General features: G+C 36.0%; 1 protein-coding gene across 1 annotated transcript in view; it reads right to left on the bottom strand.

Annotated features, from left to right (window-relative positions):
• Positions 1–14,739, bottom strand: part of LOC105218552 (relaxin receptor 2) — a 40,406-nt gene that overhangs the window by 18,122 nt on the left and 7,545 nt on the right. Inside the window, exons 2-7 of the mRNA XM_054230544.1 lie at positions 11,668–12,030; positions 11,434–11,537; positions 11,276–11,355; positions 10,802–11,086; positions 8,719–8,790; positions 7,599–7,670 (exon numbers count right to left, since the gene is read on the bottom strand). Of these exons, the coding sequence (XP_054086519.1) occupies positions 7,599–7,670; positions 8,719–8,790; positions 10,802–11,086; positions 11,276–11,355; positions 11,434–11,537; positions 11,668–12,030 (976 nt within the window). The remainder of the gene's footprint in view (positions 1–7,598; positions 7,671–8,718; positions 8,791–10,801; positions 11,087–11,275; positions 11,356–11,433; positions 11,538–11,667; positions 12,031–14,739) is intronic.

Below are 14,739 nucleotides of genomic sequence, written 5' to 3'. Positions count from 1 at the left end.
CACTTTACATTACATAAATCAAGCCTAGTCAAGATATCGGAATAAAACAAATACTGAATTGTAGTTGTGGCATAGTTGAAATAAAATTTTCGAAATCGGACTATAGCTTTTCAAGGTCACAAATACCGATCATGAGGACCTCAGTGTCTGTGCCTAATCTTTTACCGAAAATATTGCTCAATATCTCGGATATGCTTACTAAAATAATTCAGAAGAAATATTTTCATCATAATTTTTTGCGTCTTTGCAAATATACATTCGCAAAATATATATACTCAATATTATTAATATATCTCACAAATGAATCGTTATATTCGGTGAAAATAATTATATTTACCTTAATATTATATTCACCTAGGGTAATTCATTGACCAATTTGCCCAAATCACTAACTTGGCTTAAGGTGACCCGTAACTAACTAACGTACTGCTCAAAAATAAAAAATTAAAATCACCCCATAAATGTTCTGTTTCACATGACCTCTCAAAATGTAAAATAACTTGCAAAATTAAATCTCAAAATTTTGACCGCACGTGACCTTAAACCCAGGTATAAAGAAACTTGGCACCATGCGAACACATAAAATATAAGCAAGCCCTAACATTTATCCTGAAAAAATATACCCCTAATGAAAACAAATCTGATGTCATGTGACTCCTCAAAATGTAAACAATCTTAACGTCACGAGAACCTCAAAAAATTTACCTTTGGCTGGGGTTCGTTTACATTTTGATCGAGGTCATTGACCTTTGTTTGTTTACATTTTGACGGAGGTCAACGACGCTTTAACTGAGGTCATTGGCCTTTGGTCGGGGTTTGTTCACATTGTGGCCGAGGTTGGGGTTGGTTTACATTTTGGCTGAGGTCATTGACCTTTTTCCGGTGTTTGTTTACGTTTGGTCGAGGTCCTTGACCTTTAACCAGGGTTTGTTTACATTTTAGTCGAAATCATTGATCTTTGACCAGGATTTGTTTACATTATGGTCACGTTCATTGACCTTTGGCCAGGGTTTGTTTACGTTTTAGCTGAGGTCATTGACCTTTGTCCGGTGTTTGTTTACAGTTTGGCCAAGGTATTTGACCTTTGACCAGAGTTTGTTTACGTTTTAGTCGAGGTCATTGACTTTTGGTAAGGGTTTGTTTAAATTTTGGTCGGAACATTGTGCTTGATATAAAAAGCGGCAAGTTTGTATACGTTTAGAAAAAGCAGTTGAGGTCAGGTTTGTTAATATTTAGAAGGACCTTTTAAGTGTTCAAGTGGAGGTTAGGTTTATTTAGAGATATCATGTGGGTTTATTTACAAATAAGGGCACGTGATGCAATGTTTGTTTACATCTTAAGGGATCACATTAGGTTATTTATATTGTCAGGGTTCCGTGAGTTCAGGTCTAATTTTGGTATTTGTTTAATGGATATATCGGTTATCGCGTGAAATATCTTAATAAAAGGGTGTAGAAATTATATAAGTAGATTACGGTTCAACGCATTTCATTAAATTTTATTGGTTCAACATTCCTTATAATTACATTCAATTAAAAGGAAGAGCAATTTATAATTTTTATATGTTTATATTATACACTCTTCACACATTTTATACAAACAAACTGATTTTTTGATTTCAAATACGTACTCATGCATACCCAGTAAGCCGGGTCGTATACGTAATAAAACTTAATATGCGTACTCTTGTGTGACGCCGCTTCTTAACTGCTTTCTAAGTCCATTATCATTCATGAATCACAGTTTATTATAACATTATGCAAATGGATTTGAAATTGTTCTAGTTGTTTATTGAATATGTGCGATAAATTGGCCTACTGATATGAAGGCGAGAGCACAAGAAGCAGTGTGAAGGCTTCCTAAATTATTTGAAAGCAATTTATGATAGTTTTTTGGTTGGTGTAGGTACAAAATTTCTAGATTATTTGTGGTTGTTAGGTTTTTATTAAATTTTTTAGTATTCTCCAAATTTTAAGACATTAATTTTAAGACATTAATTTTATTGCGAAACACTTTAAAATGTGTAAGAATTTTATTTTATTTAATAGTTTTTTTTTGTAATCAATGAAGAAATATATTAAGAACAAGTTTTTTGAAAATTATTTCTATATTCAGAGAGGTCATTTCAGAATATTCGCCATCTAATTAACTAGTGGACAATGACGTTAATATATATATGTTACTCATACGCAATGGCATCACTTAAGCGACTCACATATTTCATGTACATTAAAGTGTTTGCCACATTTTCATTACTTGTGGCAGTCTACCGTTACTCATGATGAAGTGTATAGGTTAGTACGAGTAGGCCCATATAATTTATATTTCGTTTTATGCGGACAGTTAACTGGCGCAATATATTTCTTTAAAGCTCAGCAATTCACTTCACACGATTTTGATGCATTTAATACAAAACATTGGCCATACATTATTAAAGCCGCCCACAAATCTCTAAACACACATAGTACATAAAGCTGGACTATTATTCTTATTTAATAGCAGTTGAAGTAGCATAAAAATACTGTAAATCAACATTGAGCATTGCTTTACGATTTCAAGGAGTTACAGAATTTATAAGCACACAACACACTCACATGCTCGCACATACAATTTGTGGCGGTTTATTTGCTGCATACGCCTTGGTTAACGTGTTTGCTATTTCTCTTGTCTGCTGCCGTTTAAGACACACAGTAAAAACTCAGCGAGACAATAGTGCATTCTACTCTACTCGCATTGATTTCCGTTTCGTGCCCCTACCATATTGTTTTTGGATCAGCTGACCATCAATGCATGAATGCCCGTAAGGTGCTATGCATTCGTAAGGTTCGCTGCATTGTGTTTTAGCAGTTTTTCTTTTTGATATGCCCTTGTATATTCAACATGCGTACCTAAATGTGCAAAAAAGCGTATAAGCTTGAACGTAATACGTGCTTTGTTCCACGGTTATGGATTTGTAACATGGAAGTTTTCTGAAAAAACAAGTAAGGAAAGGCTAAATTCGGGTGCAACCGAACATTTTATACTCTCGCAATTTATTGAAGAAATTTTATTTACATAGCACACAAATTTACCTATAAATTCGGCCTAAAGAATAACGAAAATCGTCCTATATAGTGTATGAGGGCTGAGGTAATTCCTGAACCGATTTCATTCATTTTCACCAGCAAGGTACACTATATCCAAGACTATACACTCACTTAATTTCGTTAAGATATCTCACATATTAACCAATACATATATGCAGATTAAAGCCATATTTTTGAAAAACCTATAATTAGGTATATGGGAGCTAGGGGATGATATTTTTGAAAAACCTATAGCTAGGAGATGTTATTATCCGATTTTAATAATTTTTGGAACAGAAACACACTATTAGAATAAAGCAATTTCCTCTGAATTACATTAAATTAATCAGAGAGATTTATCCATATTTTTGGTTAAAATTTACACTTAGGCGCGGAGTTCAACATGTTCGATAACAGGGGCCTTGAAAAGTTATTGTCCGTTTTCGACAATTTTTTCTCAAGTGAAGCCAGAGATGATATGCACTAATTGTGTAAAGTTTTATTCCGCTATCTTCATTGGTTCCTTATGTTTACATTATAAAGTGAAGGAATCAGATGGAATTCACAATTGAGTTATATGGGAAGTTGTCGTGGTTATGAACCGATTTCATCCATTTTTCACATGTGTCATCAGGGTGTCAAGAAGGTATTATGTACCAAATTTCATTGAAATCTGTCGGTTTTTGACCCATAAGTGGGCGATGCAACGCCTATTTTTCATTTTGTAAAAAAATCTGAGTGCAGCTTCCTTCTGCTATTTCTTCTGTAAAATTTAGTGTTTCTGACTTTTCTCGTTAGTGAGTTAACACACTTTTAGTCAGTTTCAACCTAACCTTTATATGGGAGGTGGGCGTGGTTATTATCCGATTTCTTTTTTTTTTTTGGACTGTATAAGGAAACGGCTAGAAAAAGCGACCGCAGAAAGTTTGGTTTATATAGCTTTATTGGTTTGCGAGTTATATACAAAAAATCTATTTGAGGGCGGGGTCACGCCCACTTTTCCAAAAAAATTACATCCGAATGTCCCCTCCCTAATACCATCCTATGTTCCAAATTTAATTTTCATAACTTTATTTATGGCTTAGTTCTGACACTTTATGGGTTTTCGGTTTTCGCCATTTTGTGGGCGTGGCAATGGCTCAGGGTGCCAAGGAATACACTTTATGGGTTTTCGGTTTTCGCCATTTTGTGGGCGTGGCAATGGTCCGATTTTGCCCATTTTCGAAAGCAACCTCCTCAGGGTGCCAAGGAATACGTGTTCCAAGTTTCGTTAAGATATCTCAATTTTTACTCAAGTTATCCGTTGCACGGCAGACGGACGGACGGACAGACAGACATCCGTTTCAACTCGTCTCGTCATCCTGATCATTTTGATATATATAACCCTATATCTAACTCGTTTAGGTTTATGACTTACAAACAACCGTTATGTGAACAAAAAATACTCTCTTAGCAACTTTTGTTGTGAGAGTATAAAAATTAGAAATTATTTATGTAGAATAATAACTAAAACGGTGATTATCTATAATCGCCTGTTTGAATTTAAATTCAGCGAGTGAGAATTTAAAAATTTTACTGTTTTTTCAAACTGACCTCGTATTCGAATGCAAGTAAACGGTCAATATTTAATTTAGAATACATGTATTATAATGTAGAAGCTATCACCGGAATGTTATATTTTGTCAACGTTTGTACATGACTTTACAAAGCGAGACAAATAGGAAGCACCAACACTAACCTTGGACTTTAGAGTTTCAATGCACTTAGAGTTGAACTCAAAATTAAAATAATGAAAAAGTATTAAGAATGTTAATTGTAAGCAAAATTTTAATAACATCAGCTTTAGTTAAAGTTACTAAGGATAATCTAAGTTTGTCTGCAATTCCAGTGTATTTCTTAAGATCGTAATAGGATGCGCCAACTTCTTTGTTCATAATAACCGTTGTCTTTGTTGTTAACCTAATCTAATATGCTGGCGTACGCCGATGATATTGATATCATCGGAAGCAACAACCGCGCCGTTTGTTCCGCATTTTCCTGACTGGATACGGAAGCGAAGGGTATGGGTCAGGTGGTGAACGAGGACAAGACGAAATATCTCCTGTCTTTAAACAAACAGTCGCGTCTTGGCTGCCACGTCACTGTTGACAGTTATAACTTTGAAGTCGTAGATACTTTCGTCTACTTGGGAACCAGCGTTAACAACACCAACAATGCCAGCCTAGGCAATTGAAATGTCCTACCTCAGTCGATGGAACGATGGACTAAATGAGTTATACGACAACAGAGACATTGCTCAGCGAATAAAAAGACAGCAGCTACGCTTGTTAGGTCATGTTGTTCGAATGGACGAAAATGAGTTCGATGCAGTTCCCGATGGAGGAAGCCGCTGAAGAGGGAGACCTCCACTCCGTTGAAAGGACCAGGTGGAGAAGGACCTGTCTTCACTTGGTATTACCAATTGGCCCCAAACAGCCAAAACGTGGAAAGAGTGGCGCGCTGTTGTGGACTCGGCTATAACCGCGTAAGCGTTGCCTACGCCAGTCAAGATGAAGAAGCCAACCTAGCCTTTGCTGTGATTTTTGTTTCTTTTTCGAGTATTTCGGACGATATGGCTGTGATCATGGCTCAAATGTCCTCGGCTTCGTCAAAACTTCGTGGATTACTGGCGTATACTTTTTCATGTCACGATGGGTAGGACCGTAATTGGTATAGTAATTATTTGTTATAGGTAAATTCCAGCTCTGACTTATTAAACTCCTAGTATGAGCTGCTAAATATCAATCAATACCCTTTCTAACTAACTCTTAGTTTCAGCCAGTCTGAGTCCATAATACAATATTGTCTTTACTTGTAAGACTAGCCAATGCAACAAATTTCTTGCCACTCACGAATACATTAACTACAACGAGTATTTCCCTTTATTGCATTTAATGTTTTCGGTGCCTGCTGCGTGGCATCATCCTCTGCTGCAACACTTATGCAAACATTTACTTGGCACACAATTCAAAACAACAAACTGAGAGACAAGTAGGAGACAAGTTTCTACTTTCACTTTCTCTAGTTGCACTTCACCCAGCAGAGGGTGCATTTAATTTATCGTCTATTGAAGTAAGCGTTGAAATGAGTATGAAAACAGAGAGACTTAAGTATGTGCGAATCGTGCGAAGATGCAAGCTGTCAAATGAAACTAAGATTTTAACTATCTTTGTAGTGATTACACTAATGTATTGATGCTTTAAAGTCATTGAAAGAACAGTAAGAAAATAAGAATAAGTTTAGCTACAAGAAAAATCTGTAGAGAATGAGCTCGGGTGTGAAATATAATGAATGTGTAAACGAGTTTAATTCATTGCTCGGAGAGGTCTTCCTTTGAGGTGTCTAAACTAGTGATGAGCGATTTTTTCACAGTGATTGAAAAATAGTATATAGCAACTTCGATAAAATTTTGTAAATAGCAATGAATTACAATTGCAATGGCAGTTCAATAATTTGAGTTCTATCACAGTAGCTATATATTTGATCACAGTACCTATTGGAGTTCAGTAATTCTAATTCGAACACTGTAGCAATAACAGTTTAGTGATCAAAGTAGCAATTTTAGTTGCAATTTCGATAATTTTGAGTACGGTGATTACAAAAGCAGTTAAATCTACTAAAAATTTATTATTTAGTTAATTGTGTTTACAAAAGCAGATAAATTTGGATATTTTTAAAATTAATATATATAAAAATTTAAAAAATTAAAAAAAAAAAATGTGGAGTAAAAATTCTAATAAATTCGTTTTTTTTGTTGCGATCGCTATAGCAATATAAAATCACAGTGATTCAAAAATAGCAATATCGCTCATCACTACTCTAAACCAAATGCCCGAAGCAACCTCTTATTGACCCCTAACTTCAGGCTCGGCATTAGTTTGTTTAGGAGGCATTCTTAATGTCAATAAAATAGTATTAATTTTAACAGCAGTTAACGATTGCACAGTGGTTAGGCTTGTATGGAGGCGCGGTCATAAATACTTCCCTTTGAGATATCGCTATGAAATTTTCACCAAAAATCTAGAAAAATATTTTAAATATACATTAAAAAAATTGGCCGCATTGGACTACTAGAACCTATAGCTCCCATAGAACAGTAATTGGCATTATATGTCAATGATGCGCAAAATTACTTCTCATGGTCATAGTTGGAGAGTCGAAACTTTCAGTAAGGCTATGTAAAAAATTTAAGAAAGCGATACAGATTGAAATAACGACGGTTTATCCTTCTTTCCAACCTTTTTTAACCCAATTATAATGAGTTTGAACTTAAAAATAGTTAATTCAAAGGCCATTATTGGCCTATGGCGGAACCACTGTGCATTGATTGTAATTAAAATCTACTACCAACATTTGGACAAATGTTAAATCACTCATACGCACTGTAGTACCAAAACAGTCATAAATATAATAGCGAAGCCAATAGATTTAATTACTCTTACTATAATTATTATAAAATTGAGACTTTCCTAACTAAAAACGCAATATACTTACATATCTCTGATGTCATGCAAACTCCAAAAAGCTCTCGGATGAATGTGGGTAATACGATTGTCATTGAGATTTCTTCAAAATAGCCATAAAAATCCGTTGCGCGACATGAAATGACACAAAAGAAATAGTGTTCATATCAAAACAAATTAATCACCTTTACAATATTAAATACATAAATAAATATTTGTAATAGAAGCAATGGGAAAAGCATTTGCTGCTCACACCAGTTGATAAAGGGTGATTGTGTATGTGTTTATTTGTTCAACCAGTGTCCAATATATACAATGACTTACGCGTTTTTGGCTATTGCAATGTTGTTGTAATAAAAAATTGAATGACAGCAACAAATCAATAGAAAGCTGAGGTGTACAAGTATGCAACGCATGTAAATTTATCACAACAACAATAATAATTTGTTGTTGTTGTTAGTATATTTTTTGTTATTTTATTTTTCATTTTTTCTTGTTTTTGTTTTTATATAATATATTGTGTTCGTCGTGTGACGTGATTTTATGCCAAACTGTCTAGGCTGACTGCACTGATTTAGCATAATGTACTCGATATTGACACTAAATGCCGTGCAATCGCCCTCTCACTTCGTCTGTTGACAATGAAAAATGATTGGTATTAAATAAAAACAATGTAGACAATTTATTAACTGAATATTTATACATAGACGAAATGTCGCTTGTCTCCTACGATAGAATGTATGTGTGCGTCTGTGTTAGGGAGAACGTACGACTGCGTGTGAAGAGATATATGTCGGAGCAGCAGGCAAGGAAAGGCATGCCACAATATAATGGCTGAGTATTTAAGTTATGCCACTTTTTAGCTTTCGCTTGAGGTAACAAAATCACATTGTTTACTTTCAAACAATTCCACGCAAAAGCTCGCTGGAAAATTAAAACATCAATTTTGGCAATTTTAAATGATTTAAAATTAAAACTCTTCGCTAGCATCTTGTTTGTTGTTTATATTGAAGCATTTGCTGGGCGTAAAAAAGAAAAGTTTGTGCGATAAATATTTAAATTTTGAATTTTCTAAGTGCTAAAAATAAATGTGAGTATTGCTCTGTACATTAAAAAAATATATTTATTCAATATTCCCGAAATCTACTTACAACAGATTTAAAGTGGCAAGATTTGCAAACATGTCCTCTGAAATGTACTCAATGGCATTTGAATCCAAATAGCTGTAAAGTAAACAAGTGATAAAGATTTAATTAAATTTGTATAAAATATTTTCGTTTTAAGCAAAGTAATAGGCAATGCTAAACAAATTACGAACAACGTAGAATCTTAAGTTGTACGAAAGTAGCGCAATCAATTGAAAAGAAACATAATATCAGCGGCCGAAATGATTCTGCAGGCGCTTTTGAAAGCCATACGTGAGACAATCAAATGCGAAATGACAACCCAGTTACCCAATGGAGTTGAATTTTGGAAAATGAGAATATTTTATACAGTTGGATTTATGTTGTTTTGCTTTTATTAAAATAAAAATAAATGTAATTATATATACTTGGTTTTTGAGGCAGACTACCGATTTTTTTACCTATATTTATATTTGGTTGACTTCAGTTGCAATTCTCTTTAGAAAACAACTGCTATTTGAAACTTCAAGTCAAGATAATTATAATTCACAATACCAACCACAGACTTTATACTAAAGAGTTTTCAGAAGGGACGTTACAAAAGTAAACCGATAGGGATGGCAAACGACGTCATAGTTTTTCATGCTCTTTTGACATTTCTCTTCAGTAAGATTTGCCATTTCATCATGGAAAGATATACGATCTAACAACGAGTCGAAGTTTTTAAAATTTACTACCGATATTCGGAGTCACGGACTTTAAGAGCGTCAGATCAACAATTGACCGCCAAGTGGAATAAATGGAATCCACAGGCACAGTACAAAATGTTCCTCTGCCAGTGAGACAAAGAAGTAAACGTACTGCCGAGAATATTGCTGCTAACGCGTCAAGATTCAAATCAGTCTCCCACACGTCGTTCTCTAGCGTTGGACATCTCTGCCACGTCATTGTGGCGAATTTTGCGAAGTTCAAATTGACGCAAGAACTGAAGCCGCTTGTCCACAAGAGTCGTCATATGTTCGTGAATTGGGATGATCAACAACTTGAAAATTATCCAGATTTTCATCGAAAAATCGTCTTCAGCGATGAGGCTCATTTTTGGCTGAATGGCTTCGTCAATAAGCAAAATATGCGTTCCACACATACTCCATGAGTCACCATTGCATCCCGAAAAAATTAAGGTTTGGTGTGGTTTATGGGCCGCCGACGGCACATTACTATGAATGGGAATCGATACTGCTCAACGATAACTGAATATTTTTGGTCCGAATTGGATGATATGGACTTGGACAATATTGGTTCCAACAGAACGGCGCCACAAGCCACACAGCGAATGTCACAATCGATTTATTGAAAATCAAGTTTGGTGAACGTGTTATCTCACGAAATTGCCCACTCAATTGGCCGCCTCGGTTGCAGCAGTATCGGTCGATTTATGCTTGAAAACCGTCGAAAATTTGGTTTCGTCTAGATTTCTGCAAGCGTGCCCGTGCTGGCCATGCAAAAGAATTCGAATGCCATCGAATGTACTTTCACAGAAATAAATAATTTCATATATTAGATATGCAGAAACTCTCCAGCCATTCATGCATCCTTGGTGAATATACTTTAGTCAGTCATAAAGCCTTTTGGTTCTCGACGTCAATACTTATCATTTAATGCTTTCAACAGCATCTTCTAACGAGGCGTAAAATAAACACTTTATTGGTTCCAGCTTTTGATGATCTAATTAACGATATGTTTCAACGTCCACAGCTCTACCATATGTTTGATTATTTGTAAGCTATGTAGACTTAAAATGCTAAATAAAAGCAGTTCTACAAATCTTACCTAAATGCGAACTTGTTCTTGGTAAGTGTAATTTTTGTCAGGTTGGTTATCATATGTTTACTTTCGTACAAGTAAGAGTTAAATAATTTTGCCTACTTTCTTCTGTTTAACTTAATGGCAAGCATGTTATATAGTATATAGTTGGCTAACGTTTTCCCAAACATTGACTTTTACGACTCACATGCTAACTCACCATCAAGATCGCAGAAAACATATATTTGACTTGACTTCAAGTCGGTAAGTGTGAAACACGCTTTACCACCTACGAGTACATACTCACATTTCATAGAGACGCTGCATGTGCGGAAATTTCTCGTTACGCAGTGTGAGCAAATTATCACTCAGCATCAACCATTCGAGGCGTGGCATGTCCACAAATTGCGCCAACGGCAACTGACGCAATTGATTCGAAATGAGAAAGAGCCACACCAGCGAATTCATGCCACGAAATATGCCAACTGCCAATGTGCTTATATTGTTATGCCGCACATCCAATTTCTCCAGCTGATGTAGGCCATTGAATGTGCCTAGCGGCACATGCGATATGTTGCAATGCTTCAGTGAGCTGCCGGAAGGTGGGCGTTGAAAAAAGCAAAAGAAATTATGTGTAAATGTAAGGCATGTGTGGCTAGGGAAGAAATGCTGTTGATATGAATCGTACAAAATCGGCATAGAGATTAACGGTCAAGCGCGTGAAAGGTCAAAGGCCTCAATTGCTTGCCGCTAACGGTGTCTACGCATTTCCGTTACTTACAGCTTCTGTAAGTGTTTCAGCCCAGTAAAGCTATTTTCACGCAGCGTCAAATTACTGCGACCGATCATCAGATGCGTCACCTGCAATGGAGACGGACAAAAGTGGTTGTGGTGAGCACTTCAATTTTTAGATATGCCTATATTTAGCTCAACAGTTACCTCAGCGCTTAAGCGCGGTATGCGGATTAATTTCGCCTTGCGTCCACAATACAATAAAGTACGCTGGCGGCAGGTGCAAACACCTTTCGGATATGTTGTTATTTCTGTAATATATGAATGTACATATGTATGTCTATATCGTATAATAAGTCATAAGTCGCACGGACTATGTACTAAACATTTGAGGAATGCGTCCGCTGAGATATAAAATGCAGCACTTAAACGAATACTTACCGCAAACTGTATCGTTGTCACTCACTTGCGTACTCCGTCCACCATTTTCGGTGTCAATGGTTGCTTGCCCCAACGGTGTCACACCCACTGTCGTCACATTTATCAATTCTGTCGCGGTGCCATTGTGACCGCTGCTAAATATCTTACTTTGCTGTTGTTGCTTTTGTCGCTGTTGTTGTCGACGGCGTTCGATTGCATTGCCGACAATTTTATCGGTCAGCGCCTTACTGCCATAAAGTAGGCCACACTCGACCGGGTGTTCGTCACTGCCGTCGTCGCAATCTGTGCGATTGTCACAAATTTGACGCTGCGGCACGCACAACGTGTTGCCATCACAGGCGAATGTGCCCTGCGGACAGGGTCCTGCAAAGTGGCAGAGAGAATGAGAACCAAAATTTACAGTTACAATAAAATAAAAGAAATTAGCAGAAAAAATGTCTGAATCAAATTGTTGCCAGACCCGGCGCTGACCGGCAAATTAAAATAAAAACAATTTGTGTTTATAGCATTACCAAAGACACTTATTGGGCGCACCAGCGTTTGATTCACAGTGCCGCAGCTTGCGTTAGATGTAGCAAATTAATGTAACCGCTAACTACCAGCAGCAGAACGTTAATTTAAAATAATTGAAATGAACTTTTACAAGCTGTCTGCATTTTTATTTGCTCAATGCGTCCAACTTACTAGCGCAGTGAGGGGAAGGTGAGCAAGTAATTAATTAATGTCGAAAACAGAAAAATCGATGAGTTCATTTTTTAAAGTCAACTGGTGAATATACTGGTGGCTTCAAGAAATACCACAGTCGACGTTCCAAACAACGGGGAAGATTTAAAAAATCTTAGATTCGCCTCCTGGAGTTCGCATCGAAAAACTTCAAAATGTCACTCCGCTCAGTCAATATTTTATAATTATATAATACAATTCGAATGATATTCATACTAGCGATGAAGCGATTGGAACTCTAGACACTCCAGACACGGAAGAAATCGTAATGTATCTTAAATTAAGAATGAAACATTGTAACTCCTTCAAAAAGTGTTTAACTATATGAACCGCAATCTGTTGAGCTCATGTCGCTTAGTATATAAAGGGGGTTTCAATAGCTACGCTACAAAAGTATACCGATAGTGATATCGACGCCTTATTTTTTTCCTCTTTTTTGGCACTTCTCTTCATTAAGATTTACCATTTCATCATGGAATGATATACGACCCAACAACAAGTCGAAATTATTAAAATTTACTACCGAAATTCGGATTCAGTTGCCTCAACTTTAAGAGTGCTACGTCCAATTTATCGTCGTCGTCGTCATAATCATCTTGCCTGTGGAAAAATTTGAATCCACAAGCATAGTACAAAATGTGCCCGTGCCAGTGAGACAAAGAAATACGCATAATGTCGAGAATATTGCTGCCTATAGCGCATCAATTGAGGAAAACCCAAAAGAGTCTGTCCCACCGGCGTCCATTGGGCTTCTTCCGCGATGATCACGACCGCACGTTACTGCGAATGGGAATCGTTACCGCTCAATGATAACCGAATATTTTTGGTCCGAATTGAATGATATGGACTTGGACAATATGTACTTCCAACATTACGGCGCCACAAGCCACACAGCGACTGTCACAATGGATTTATTCAAAATCAAGTTTGGTGAACGTGTTATCTCACGAAATGGCCCAGTCAATTGGCCGCCTCGGTCGTGTCGTTTAACCGTTATATTATTTCCTATGCGGCTCTTTTTCGGTCCTGGTCTTCGTAATTTGAATTAACAGAACCTGGTTTTTGTAGGAACCTTCGTACTTCAAAAGTATTACATACATAGTTGTTATACGTATAAACAGATTCATAATTGTAACTATGTTGTATATTTGGTGATACACGTTAGGTTGCCTGAAAGCACCTCAAAAAAGTTGAGGTTGAAGATGATGGATTTTAGTGCAAAATATGGTTTTTGAACCTATGACACACTAAACAATCGTCACTCACTTCAAGAACTCGGTTAAAGCGCGGATTTTTTTTTTAATTTGTCAGTGTCTATGGCTTTAAACCAATTTGTGACAAATTTGGCCATAACCGTTATACAAACCACTATTATCTGCAAAAAATAAAGTAAATGAAGTCACATGAATAATTTGCTAACTACCCATAAATGTTAATGCATCCGTATCTTAGTTGTCTTCTTTGATTTCACTTCGGAAAAGCACTTTAAGTCGACACATAAAAATTTACAATCGATGTACCAGCCTATTTGTCTCAAGCCAAGCCAATATCGACAATGTGGCTACAATACATACAATGGCATGTAGACATGTGTGGCGCTCCTCTAATTTGTACCCAGGCATAGATGCCTATCTTGTGGCATGATTACAATATCGAAGACATTAACAATTATTTGATATTCACATTGGATATAAATGTTCAGTCGTATAGTATACAATATCGGCTTGTTATGGAACATATGCACAGTCGGTTTTATTGTTTTGGCACGAACACACACACTTACGCTTGTAAGTATATATGTATATAAGACAATTATTTGAATTAAACACAATTCGAAGACTTTGCTTAAATTGCACGGCTTTAGTTGTACCAGTAAATGTCAGCCATGTGGTAGTAATGCATGAAAATACTTATATAAATAGTTATGCTTCATTCGCAAGTTCCATATTAGCATTAGGGTGCTACTGATGTCAAATGTATTAAGAACATGTTTATTTCACATCCTTTTTCCAACAAATACCGCTGTTTATATGTGAAATTTATTACTAAAATTAGCAATTAAAGGTTAAGAGTTTTTTAAACCATTATTTTGATTTCATAAGTACTACCCTAATGTGTATATAAACTGACTACTACATATGTATATTTATTAACACAAATATCATATGTCTCTTTTCGCCACAGTCAAGAAATTAACTAAACTTTAACTACTCGGTGATTGTTATTGTCGAACATTTTCATACATATTGCTTTGAATTGATTTTATGAACGACTTATTTGCCACATAACAGAGTAATAATAGCAATAATAATCGTAAATACCGATTGGCGTTAGAAATTGTTGAAAATG

The sequence above is a fragment of the Zeugodacus cucurbitae genome, chromosome 2 (genome assembly GCF_028554725.1).
Source record: "Zeugodacus cucurbitae isolate PBARC_wt_2022May chromosome 2, idZeuCucr1.2, whole genome shotgun sequence".
NCBI lineage: Eukaryota > Metazoa > Arthropoda > Insecta > Diptera > Tephritidae > Zeugodacus > Zeugodacus cucurbitae.
Note: the sequence above shows the minus strand (reverse complement) of the source record. Positions and strands in the feature narration are given on the sequence as shown.